This window comes from Hydra viridissima, unplaced genomic scaffold, assembly GCF_058129835.1.
Source record: "Hydra viridissima isolate aposymbiotic clone 2 unplaced genomic scaffold, HvirCarnegie_v1 scaffold_2, whole genome shotgun sequence".
Taxonomy (NCBI): domain Eukaryota; kingdom Metazoa; phylum Cnidaria; class Hydrozoa; order Anthoathecata; family Hydridae; genus Hydra; species Hydra viridissima.
Window position 1 is genome coordinate 4,081,003 of NW_028324301.1, and position 13,099 is coordinate 4,094,101.

General features: G+C 28.1%; 1 protein-coding gene across 1 annotated transcript; it reads right to left on the minus strand.

Annotated features, from left to right (window-relative positions):
- Nucleotides 1-3,519: 3,519 nt before the first annotated feature.
- Nucleotides 3,520-6,310, minus strand: LOC145188230 (uncharacterized). Its single transcript, XM_080064819.2, has one exon. The coding sequence runs from the start codon at nucleotides 4,437-4,439 to the stop codon at nucleotides 3,822-3,824; it is 618 nt and encodes a 205-aa protein (XP_079920945.2). The 5' UTR covers nucleotides 4,440-6,310; the 3' UTR covers nucleotides 3,520-3,821.
- Nucleotides 6,311-13,099: the final 6,789 nt, after the last annotated feature.

Here is a 13,099-nt window from a genome sequence, read left to right on the forward strand (position 1 = left end):
AATTCCCCAGAGATTCTCAATTGGATTAAGATCTGGGGAGCTGCCAGGCCATTTAAGTGTTTTAATACTACTTTTTACCATGAATTTCTTGACTTTTTTAAATGTATGGCATGTGGCTAAATCCTGCTGTAATATTCCAATTCCGTTTGGAAACACTTTTAACATCTCTGGAATTAAATATGTTTGCAGAACCTCAATGTAAGTGTCAGAGTTTATCATGCCAGTAACTGGGTAGAGTGTTACTGGTACAAAAGCAGAGAAACAACTCCAAAACATCTTCTTTTCTGGATGCTTGGCATATTGTTCAATGTGTCCAGGTTGTACAGGCTCACCATGAGAACAATGAACAAACTGTGACCACTGGCCTTGCACTTGAAAATGTGATTCATCCAAAAATAAAACCTGCAATAGTAAATAAACAAGTTAACTATTTTCAAGTCTCTTCCATTTACTAGCCTTAATTTTTAAATAGTATAATTATATAAGCATAATAAAATAGCTGTAAATTTAACAAATGCATTTTGTCTTACCTTTCTCCATTGTTCTTTAGTCCACTTTTTGTATTCCTTTGCCCACAAGAGGCGCTTTTTCTTCATAACATTTGTAAGTAATGGTTTTTTGGAAAGTTTTCTGGCAAACCATCTAACAGCTATCAACTTCCTCTGCACAATACTCGAGCAGACATGGATGTCATGCATAACTAAACCATTCATTAGTTGGTCACTTGTCTTTTTTGGATTTTTGATACTCTCCAGCATCAGATATCGGTCATCTCTCTCTGAGGTCTTTCTTTTTCGACCACATTTTCCTTGTCTTAATGGTAATAAGCTGCCTGTTGCAATATAATGCTTCTAACCTGACTAACTATAGATTGGTTTACTAAACATAATGTGGCTATCTCCCGTTGAGATTTATCAGAATATTGAGGTAAAGTTAATATTTTAGATCTTTTTCTTGGTGTAGTGTCCATCTTTGCTTATTTGCTTTTTAAAAATTTATTTATCCTATAAATCAATTATAGAAAACGTAGAATAAAACAAGCAATAAAAAGAGAATAAATGTTTGATGCAATTAATTTGCACAATGCTATACTTATCATTTCACTTACTAAATGCAAATTCAAATAAATGCAAATTTAAAGTAGTATTTCTCAGGTAAAAAATCAAAATTCAAGAATGCAAGAATAGATCTTAGTTTTACAAAAAAAAATTTTAAAATAGAAACTATTTAATAATATGAGTAAATGAGTATTTAAAATTTACTTAAAAATTGGAAATTATTTTATTTCATTAATTGATTTTACTAATTACTACTATCACTTTGAAACATCAATATAATTTTTTTTTTCCAGAACCAATTACCTGGGAAAATCAGATGAGAAAAAAACTATTAGAGATTTATGTGATTTTTTTTTTTACTGTTTATAAACTTTTAACTGCTTCTGTAGGTAAATTAGAATTACCAAATGGCTCAAGGTTTAGTTAAAATTATTTGCTTGAATTTATTACCTTTTAATTTTGAATGATGAATAGCCAATTCTGTTTTTCAAGAACATTAATTACTCATCTTTGAGTAATGACTGAGTTGGAAATAACCAACTGACTCAACTAGAGTAAATGAATGCTATAACGAACTGAAGAAGTTTCAGCAAGATTACACCCATTTATCTTTTTTACTAGTTCCACCTTTTAGTGATGCCAAGAATTCTGATCATTTTAACTATATTCAAACAAATATTCTGGGAAATGAAAACCCATATATTATCTATCAAAATCTTATCTATCCAGTGACCTGATAATTAAAAATAAGAATAAATGGGAAACAGGTATTGGTTTGTATATCTGAAAAGAAACTAATGTGTTTTGTTTTCACTATTCTTTGAGAAATTTAAATCTCAAAAAATCTTTCTGACAAGTATTTGTTTTACAACTTTAGTTATGCCTTAGTTCTAAGTGAGACACTAGATCAATATTGCTTTGTGTGAAGACCATACAAAACATAAATAACATACTAAAACTTAGTTGTTTGTTAAAAATATTAAAAGGCTGAAATATCCTATAAGCAACTGTTGACAATCATAAGTTTTAATTTGCTAACTAAAAATTAAAAAGCTGCCACAAGAGTTTTTTTTTGTTAAGATTTATTAAATTAATATGTTAAGATTTATTAAATTAATATAAAATCTATCACTTCAGTATACCTCAGGAGGAAGAGATTCTTCTATGCCAGAATAAGAAACTAGTGGACGAGAGAGCAACTCTTTTTCAAAAGCTTTCAACTTTTCTCTATTTTTATGCAGATGTGGAAGAGTTCTTTAAAAATAATAATAATTAAAAGAAATGCCACTATGCTTTTCATTTATAGTATATAATTTGAACTATTTAATCCAATTGAAAAATAAATTTTATGTCAACACTTATTTAAAGGGATAATCATTCTTATGTTCAATTTTTTGTGGTCAAAACACAAAATATTGAAACTTTACAAAAATATGCAGACTCAATCTAGTATTTATACAATAAACCATTTACATCTGACATCATCAGTTACACATATTTAGTTATTTAAAAAAAAAAAAACCATAATAACATAGTTAAAATTTATTTAGACTGTCAAGGTGTTATTAATTCAATTGTAATTCAATTATTAATAAAGGTCATTAATATGGTTTATGCATCTATCAAGCACAAATGACTTGCTTACTTTAAACAATATGCATCTTTCCTATTAAAACAATGAGTTCTGATATGGTTTTCTTTACTCCTACCATTTATATTTTGCACTTCACGTGACTAAAAAATAATACAAATGTAACTTTTATTGCATTTGTTTTAATTGCTAAATGATCTACTGTAAGTTAAAAATAATTTTATATTCCTTCAAAACATAATATACCTCTATTGCAATGCATTTACTAACAGCTGGCTTAACATTATCACAACAATCATCTAAACCTTCCTTAACAAATCTCCATGACTTTGTTGATAGGTGCTTTTTCTTGTATTTAGCATTTAAACGCTCGCAATACCTTCAGAAACAATTAAATGTCATAAACTTGTATTACCTGCTATAAATAAATCATCTTTAAAAATCAATTTTATTGTCACCTACAACAGATAAGAGTTACAACAATATTCTTAATGAAAAGCTCAACTAAAATATTTATAAAAAATATGATTTTAGAACGAAACGTTTATTCAAAAAATTTATACTTTTAGTTCAAGGTATACTTTAGCATTTATGTTATGAGTGCATAAATTATAAAAGAATAGCCCACTGTAAAATAGAACTATGTTGCAAAAAGCATAATACATTTTATTTTCACTCAATAAAAATTTTTCAGATAATTAACTGTTTAATTATAGAATATCTATTAAACATAAATATTTTATAACTTAAAAAAAATACACTTTTATTGTAAACAGTATGTATACATTACATATTAGCATGCATACAATTATAAAGTTTACAAATAAACTGAAATTTTATCTTACACACTAAATGAACAAATTCAAAAGCTAATCTACATATGCTTTTTCATTAAAGAAAGTCTTTTACATATGCTGTATATATTACTATTTTCACATTATCATACTTTCATACATACATAAATATTAAATATAAATCTGTTAAAAACTAAATATCAAGAATAAGATGACTTAAAAAAATGGCTATTAGCTCTCAAAGGTAACTTCTTGCCATCGCAAAATATGAAAAGAAAATATCTCTATAACAAAACTGAAACAAAGAACAGTTTTTTTGTTTTTTTTTGTTTGTTTTTTTTTTTGCACTTCCTGAATAGTGATGTTAATATATCTCAGCTAAGTGAGATCATCAACTGAAATTTCTGGAAATGTTATTGTTTGTGCAAACCTTTGCAAAACACTTTTTACATTTTCTACAGAAGTGCATGATTCTACCATATATGATCCTCTAGCACATAAACACTTTAGCTCTAATTCTTCTGCTATTTTTTCATTAGTAAGATCAGTTTCTATTTTTGAAATTAAAATTAATAGCGGTTTGCTTTGCAACTCATCATGTGTTATCATTGACTGCAAAATTACTTTCTCATTCTTTAAGTCATCTATAGAATTGCCATCAATCACCCAAATTATTCCATCAGTGTTACCAATATAATGACCCCAATATCTTCGAACTTTTTCTGAACCACCAAGTTCTTTCAGATGCATAGTGTACTGTGGAAAAGATAGATCTTTTATAGAAAATCCATTTGTTGGAACTATATCTTTTGTTGATTCACCACATAAACTTGCTAATAGATAACTTTTACCACAACTTTCCAATCCCAAGACAAGAATATTTAAGTCTTTCTTTTCAACTTTTTTCTCATGGATGCAACAGCAGCAAAACTCGTAACAAAAAATTCTTGATGCTGCACAGCACAATTGACAGTTCAAGAAAAACCTTGCAGTCATATCTTCAATTTTTTATCTAATATTAGGCTATAACTTTAAGTACAGTACTCTATATGTTTACATTACATTAGGTAATTAACATAACATAATTTCAAACATTTCTTTATGAAAAACAATTATAATTAAAACAGGCAAACATTCAGTCTAAAGTACATATTCCATTTCTTTTTGACTAAATATTCTTAATAGAGATAACAAAGCTATTGGAGTGTTCTTGATCAGAACATGTTATACTTCTAATCATACTAAAGTGGTCTTTTAGTTTTTATCCATTCCTCTGTAATTACTAAGTGCTTTGGTGATTTTTTTGCAATCTATGATTTATATTCAGTATTAATTTATATTCAAATCAATAGATGGTAGGAATATTTTTATAATTAAGCTGTTAAGTTCATTAATGGAACAATCTACTTTTTTTTTATCAAAAAAATGAGACTTTAAAAAAAAAAAATTTTTTAGGTTTACCATTTACTATTTAATATCAAACTAGACAAATGAAAAACAAATGCAAAAATATAAAAAACAATCAGAAAAACCTTTTAAAATTTAAGGAACAGTCAAAAACAAAAATACTGTAAATATTCAGTATTTTGTAGTATTGTCCTTGTTTTTTAAAACATTTTCTGATACACACCTTTATTGTCACCAAAAATTGATATAAATATTTTTTAACAAAACCTCAAAAAACTTGATAGTTGCAAATTTATAAAAATAAGGTCATGAAAGTTTAATCCCAAAAGTATTGAACTTTTTTTAAAAAAAATTTTTTTTGCTATTAAATTAGAAAATTTATCATCAGAAAATGATTTTTAGAGAATGTATTTTACTACAGTAATTTGGTTAAAACACATAAGATTTGAGAATATTTGGTATTTTCAATGATTGGCACTAATCCAAACTCAGAAAAGCAACAGAAAAATCACTTCTAATTGGTACTTGTATATGCTGGCAGCCCTGAAGTTGCCATTCTTTAAAGTTATAATTCATTAGAAAATCTTTCTGATGCGAATTGAATTGACTTGCATGAGCCACCTTTACATAGAAGCAATATACAATGGTAAAAAATATATTGTTCCATGCTTCCCACCAGATTTCACACAAATTTGTGACTGTCATTAAACTCTATACCAATAAAGTAATATGCAATAATTTAATAATCGAAAACCCAAAAAGACACATTTTTTTACATATTGTTAATTAACTTTCTATAATTTACATATTATTTAAGAAAATTCAAATTATTTGATTCAAATAGAAACCAATGAATTATTTACAATTTTTAAAAATATATTATCCTGTTCATGAATTGCAGCACTTTTTTATACAGCTCCTCTTAGGGTTTTAGAGTGACTCTTGCAAACTTGTTACTTTTGTAATCTTGAATTAATTTTTTTTTTAAATTATTTGTTTGGGATTTTCAAGAACTAGTAAAACTTCTTACTTTATTAATAAGGAATTCAGAGGAATATTATGTGATTCAAAGCATACTCCATGTTAGAAAATAATAGTGTGATACAAAACAGTGTAGTCAGACAGTCCATTTAAATTCAATTAGTGTAATACTTTAACCACAATAAAGACTCAGGCAACTAATTTAACATTTGCTTTAGTAGAAAAAACCAATGTAACAGTAAAGTACTCAAGACTGTATAAATACTGTAAAACGTGCTATAGCTATATATCAAACTATGCAATTTATATAAGTATATGCATAGAAAAGTAGATAACAGTGCTCTTTAACTTTCATAAGCATTAATCTTCTATTAAAGTCACCATTTATATTCTAACTTTTTTAAAAATGCATGATTAAACATATTGATATTTACTTGCATATACACTTACTCAATAGATATGTAAATATATAGGCTTAGATATGAATAACCTAAAGCCAAAATATAGGTTCAGATATTTAAGTTAGTATTTAATCTACATATAGCACTATTTAAAATCTAATGTTTAAATTTAAAAAAAGTATATATATTGTAAATAAATAAATTTAGAAGATTCTTAATAAGGAAAATAAATACAGCAAATACATATGCATTATATAAAATTATAATGCGGTATTTACCATGGCTGTCGTTTGATTTTATGCTGATCGTATTGTGAAACTAGCAAATTAAACTTCTGCTCAGCCATCCTGAACGAATATTGTAGCAACAAATAAAAACGGGAAAATGTCAAAATTGTCAACTGCCTTAAATGAAATTGATTCCCGTAAATTGAAACTTTTCTTTTCAACGAAGATCTGTTAGAATTAAAAAATTGCCAATTTAGGGAAGCAAGTCTTATATTATAGTGTATATTCTTTATGATTCGTAAAGAATATACACAAACAATACCAAGTGAATTTAAGAAAAGATTCAAACGAAGAGTAAAATCTATTTGGGAGGGTGTTCCAAGAAAGGATACGCCAGTACGTTATAAAACTAACTTCATGATTGGCTGTCTGTTTAGTAATTAAGTTCTTAAAAGTGACTGATCTTAGGTTAGGGCCTTTTTCTCTTAATTTAGTTAAGAATATAGTTGTCGAACTTTTGCTTGAGTTCCTTCGGGATGACCAAACTTAAAAATTTTTTGAGCGAACGTTTCACACTTAAAAAATACATTTCTTGTTTGTTTTTTTTTGTTTGTTTTGGTTTTTAATGAGATTTTATTTGCTCTAAGCCTAGAAGGCTAGCCACATTCTGGTTAACATATTTATTTCTTTTATATACTCAATATATATATATATATATATATATATATATATATATATATATATATATATATATATATATATATATATATATATATACAGTGGGCGAAATAATTGTCCGTACATTAATGAAAAGTATCTATATTTGATCAAAACAACATTTAAAAGTATATAGATAATTGTAATTAAGAGTTTTTAAAGAAATATTATAATATTAAAGTAATTTTAAGTGTATTAGTTAAAAATATATTAATATATGAAAAGTTATATAAGTTTATTTGAAAAGAGTTAAAAGTTTGAACAAAAAAATTGTCCGTACACTATGTTAATTTTTAAAACAAAATTAGTTAAAATTAAATTAATATCTTGTTGGACCACCATCAGCTTCAATAACTGCTCTACAACGATTTTTCATTGATGAGACGAGTTTAGGCGTAATTTCTTGATAAATTGATGACTAAACATCTAAAACCAATTCTTTGAGCTCGTTTTTATTCTTTGGAGCTCGATCTTTCATTCTTTTTTCCACCACCGACCATAAATGTTCTATAGGGTTCAAATCGGGCGATTGTGCAACCCAATCCAACACGTTAATGCCATTTGCAGCAAGATATCTGGTTACAGATCCAGCTTTGTGATTTGGATCGTTTTCATGTTGGAATATAAATTCCGTTCCAAGCCCTAATTTTCCTGCCGAAGCCACCAAATTCCGTTTTAATATGGGTCTATATAAGTGTTGATCCATTTTCTCATCAATAAATTCAATTTTGCCAACACCGGACGCACTCATGCAGCCCCAAACCATAACATTTCCACCACAAAATTTAAATGTTGCCTTCAAACACTTCACATTATATTCTTCTCCGACTCTTCTATAAACTTTTGCACCACCATCAGCTCCATATAAATTAAATTTACTCTCGTCTGACCAAATAATCATATTCCAGAATGTATCATCCTTCAGAACATGTTCCTTTGCCCACTGCAACCGTTTTCTCTTGTTCACTATGCTGATGAATGGTTTTCTCCGAGGCGTCCCACAGTGGAAAATAAAGGTGTGTTTCGGACCAAAAATCAATAACTTTTTTGTTACTAAAAATAGAGATTTGAAATTTTGCACAAATGTAAAGTAGTATATGACGCTTCTTGAGAAATACTTTTTATAAGAATTTTTTGTAATACAATATTAAAAATAAATAAATAAAAATCAAAAACTTCAAAATTGGCAGTTTGTTAATTTACACTTTAACACAATGCTTTACAAATGTATGAAAATACCTTAAAATTATTAAAAACGACGAAAAATACATAAAGTGCTTACCTACTAATTATAGAAATATTTAAAACAGTTTCTTAATAACAATTTTTAAATAGTTGTTTTTATGAAATAATGTATAGGTATATTAAGGTGGTACCAGGGTAAAATCAACTTTTTAACAAGAAATTGAAAAATATTAATAGACTTTAGCTCTTTTCTGTTAATGAACAAAAAAAATATATAAAACAGTAGCCCCAAAAAAAAAAATTTAGTGATGACGTCATTAATTATGCGCATAATTAGTGTTATGTTACCCCCAAAACTGCTTATTCTTTCATCTAATATAACTAACTCAAAAAGAGTCAAAACTGCTTGAAAATTTGAACATGAGTTCTTTAATGTATTAAGAATGTTGTCAATGAAACAGATTTTTTTAAAACATTTTTAATTTTACCAGGTTGACATTCGAACTTTAAGATATAAAATTAAAGGTAGTTTGGGACCAAAGCATGATAAAAATGAGTTTTAAATAAAAAAAAAACAAAAATTTGCTTCACAGACAACATTCGTAATATGTTCATCTTTAAACCTGCAAAATTTCAGCCTATTATCTATTTTCTATGAAAAGTTATTTTTTCTGAAAAATTGAGATTTAGCGAGAAAAAAAGCGTTTCTAAGGTCGTTGTTATGAAGCAAGAACCAAACTGCTCTTTAAAAAAAGGCCAAATTTGATTAAAATTAAGAAGATTTTTGACTTTTTGCAATACGCATATTGAAATAGGTAGATTTAAGAATTCAAAACATTAATTTTGGTATTTTTCAAAATTTTATCAAAAATAGCCGTTTTTTACCCTGGTACCACCTTAAAGGTACTATATCATAACTACATAGGGACTTTCAGTTCCTGAAATTCCCTATGTAGTTATGATATAGTACCTTTAAGGTGGTTCCTCAGTTCGTTGACTTTCAAAAGCTGCAGAGTATCTTCATCAAGTTCTTGCACATTTCACGCAAAGAATTTATTTGGCTCTTTACTTCATCTACAATGGCTTTAGTTTTCTTGGAAATCTCTTTGCAGAATTCTATGCATATAGGTCGACAAAAACGAACATATGAAGGTGCCGGATTTTGCCAAACAACTGCGCCAGTTACTATATCAATTAGTTTGATAGGCACCAAAGAACTAGTAAACAAATTTGCATCAGAAATAAGTTCAGATTCCTCTGGAAGTTTCTACTTGTATTGGCTTTGGCCAGTGAAACCATCACAGCCCCATTTACCATATATGAAAGTAAATGCTTGAATTCAAATCTGTACACGGAATCTATGGTCAAAATTCTAGCTACAGTGTGATCCAATAAATCTTGTAGTTCCAGAATTTTCGGATGTGTGTTCGTAATTTCTATTGCAGAAGATGGTGGATAGCAGGTCTGTTTAATTTCTTGAATTTTACAATATGGTGGAAATATGGAACAATTTCGTTCATTAGTCACCTTCCTCATGTACAAATATTGTGCTTTTGTTAAATCTGAATCAATAAACACGCTGAGTGCTTCTTCATCAGTTAGCATATTTTTCTGGCTTGCGTTTTCCATAAAACTCGATATTAATTTTTTTTTGTCTTTATCAGCAATCCTTAATGATTCCACAAGTTTTGCTTCTGCTTCTTCTCCTATTGAATACAACGCCTGAAGATATGTATTAAAAATATGCTCGAATCCATATTCCTTAAGTAACATGGAATTTTTTCTTTTTTTTGCTGGATTCTGACGAATCTCCATAAGACACGCACGGCCTTCCGCGTTTTTCAAAAGAAGTAGATGGCGTGGAGTCGGTAATTGTCTCTTCTGAGTTAGGTAAAGATACACAATATCCAACCAATCACTGTTCTTAGATAAAAAAGCTTCCTTTTTCCGTGACGCCAGTATCCATAGTTTATTAAAAGACGGAATAATGTGCCTTTGAATATCACCCATGATGAAACACAAGTTGTCCTCAGAAAGTTGATAATTTTCTTTTAAAATTGTTGACAGTGCCTCAACTGTCTTTCCTCCATCAATATAGGAAAGCAATAATTTACATTTCAAACACTTAAAAGTTGTCATTTTAACAAGTCACAAAAGTAACTTAAGTAATATTCAATACTCAAACGAGTTGATTTAATTTCCACTGTGAATTTGTTATACTGATATAAATGTTTCAACTCTTTATATATTGGCAGTGTACATTCACTACAAAAGGAGTGCAAAAATACAAGAATGCCATGGTATAAATAAAAAATTGATAATAAGTTAAAAAACATATACCAAGCTATTGTTATAAATGAACAAAATTTGAAACCACGATAATAAGCGGTTTTCTGTTTTTTTACTTTTATCACTCTTTTCTCGATAATTTCGGAAACCGCACGTTTCTGCAACTCATTCTTATACATGTTTTTAATAAACACCTAGGCTACAATACTACATTAAATGTAAAGCGTGGGGAAGCGTGGGTAACTACCAAAAGTCTCAGTGAACTTGAAGAATATTAATTTTTTTCATTTATTTTATTGTTCAAATAATTACTCCTAAACTGAACCATATAAGTAAAAATGTATAATTTTCTTAAAATCTCCATAACATGAGCCTTTCAAAAATGTATAATACTTTATACTTATTCCTAGAAAGTTTTTTAGAAAATTAACTTTTAAAGTGATGAAGCGAACAGGTTTGAAATGAACATCCGCAAAAGTAATAAACAATAATGCTTCAAATCTTTTATTTTTACATAAAATTATGTGAAATTCCTGAATTATAGTAATGATTGACCATTAAACTATTAAATAAAATTGAAATATAATGACAGTAGCGACATTAGTAAAAAACATTTATGATATGCTGTTGCTCTACAATTTTCCACTGTGCGTCTGTGCAAAAATATTGGCTTCATGCAGTCTGTTCCTAATTGTTTGTGGCGATAATTTAATATTTAATTCATTTTCCAGCTCTTTTGATACTTCTACTGCATTTTTTCTTCTATTCTACTCGATTTTCTCAACTATGCACCTGTCAACTCTTGGCGTTGTTGATCTTTTTCTGCCTCGTACACCATTATTTGCCACTGATTTTTTTTTAAAATACTTTTCCCATATATATTGAACAGAGCTTGGTGGTATTTTCAACATTTTTGCAACTTTTCTAATTGATAATCCATTTTCCCTATCAAAAATTACTCGTTTACGTAAGTCAATACTATATTCTTTTCTTTTTCCTTCCATCATAGCCACGTAGTTAAGAAAAGGTTAATTTTTATTTATTATAGTATTATTTAACCTAAAAGTACAAGATATTAATATAAAAATCATTTATAAACAAAATTTTACCTTTTAAATCAAATGTACGGACAATTTTTTGGTTTTAAGATTTTTAAAACTTTTAAATAAGTTAATTATAATTTAAATTGTCGGGAAAAAATTAAAGATGGTGTATCGTTTTTATTTGTTTTCTTGTGCGCTATCTATTGGTTTAATTTATTTTTTTCTATCATTTAAAGTTTTAGAGCTTTTTTCAAAAAACCTTATTTTTCATTAATGTACGGACAATTATTTTGCCCACTGTGTATATATATATATATATATATATATATATATATATATATATATATATACACACACACACACACATTTTTTTGACATTAAATTTTATCAGTCCCCTTCATCGTTGATTACTTCCTGTCATTTTTCAGGAAACTTTTCGATTTCACGACGGTAAAAGATGGCATCCTGCGAGTTAAAAGTACTTGTATTCTTTGCGTATGTGCAGCAATGATACATATTAACTAGATGTCTAACTTCACAAAAGTTCCGTAAGAAAAAGTGAAGCAAGTAGTTTTTAAAGCTTTTAATGCCGGTAGCCGTTTTATTTAAACTGACAATACTTCATTTTTGTTTTGCTTTTATTTATAATTGCGTCGTTTCAGGCTGGCTGGCAAAAAATTTCCTTCACTGCGGAAGCGCGAGTTAGATATCTAGTTAATATATATCATTGATGTGCAGTGTCTTAATTGATGTCGAATTGTTTGCCCTACACAAAGTGCAACAACGAACAAAGCAAATAAAAGTCTCTAAGCACGCCCTGTCAAAATTGAGATTAATACATATGAAAAGAACCAGCGAAACCCATTTGGTGTATTAATGTACACAACACCATTACAAAAAACCACTTTTTGAAAATCTTTTAACTCAGTCCGAGCGAGATATTTATGTTTTAAAATCTCTATTTTTAAGTATTTTCACCCACAACATATATGCATACTTTTGGTTGTTCTAACAGTAGTTTTGGATTGCAATGTGCAACTAACATCTCCGTTAATGGACTATAGCAAAAAATATTCAAATATTATAATTTTTGAACATTACAAGATTTTCTCTTTAGCTTTAATTTTACACACAATACTGAGGTATTAAGCAAGCAGGACTGTTCTACCAATATTTTTACTCAGATCAACAAGTAAATCCAATTAATGTTTGAAATACTACTTTTTTCTTTAGAACTAAGCAAAACTGGAAAAGCTGTTCTTAATTTTGTCAGTAAACAGTTAACTGACAAAATTAATTTCTCACGCACAGAAAACACTTTTACAACAGTCTTCATAAAACTTTGCTTTATTTGGCATTTTAAACGTCTTTTGGCCCCAACAAAAAAAGTGTTGTAAAAGTGTTTT

Excerpts from the sequence above, each read along its gene's own strand:
- LOC145188230 (XM_080064819.2), bottom strand. The coding sequence starts at position 4,439 with ATGACTGCAAGGTTTTTCTTGAACTGTCAATTGTGCTGTGCAGCATCA.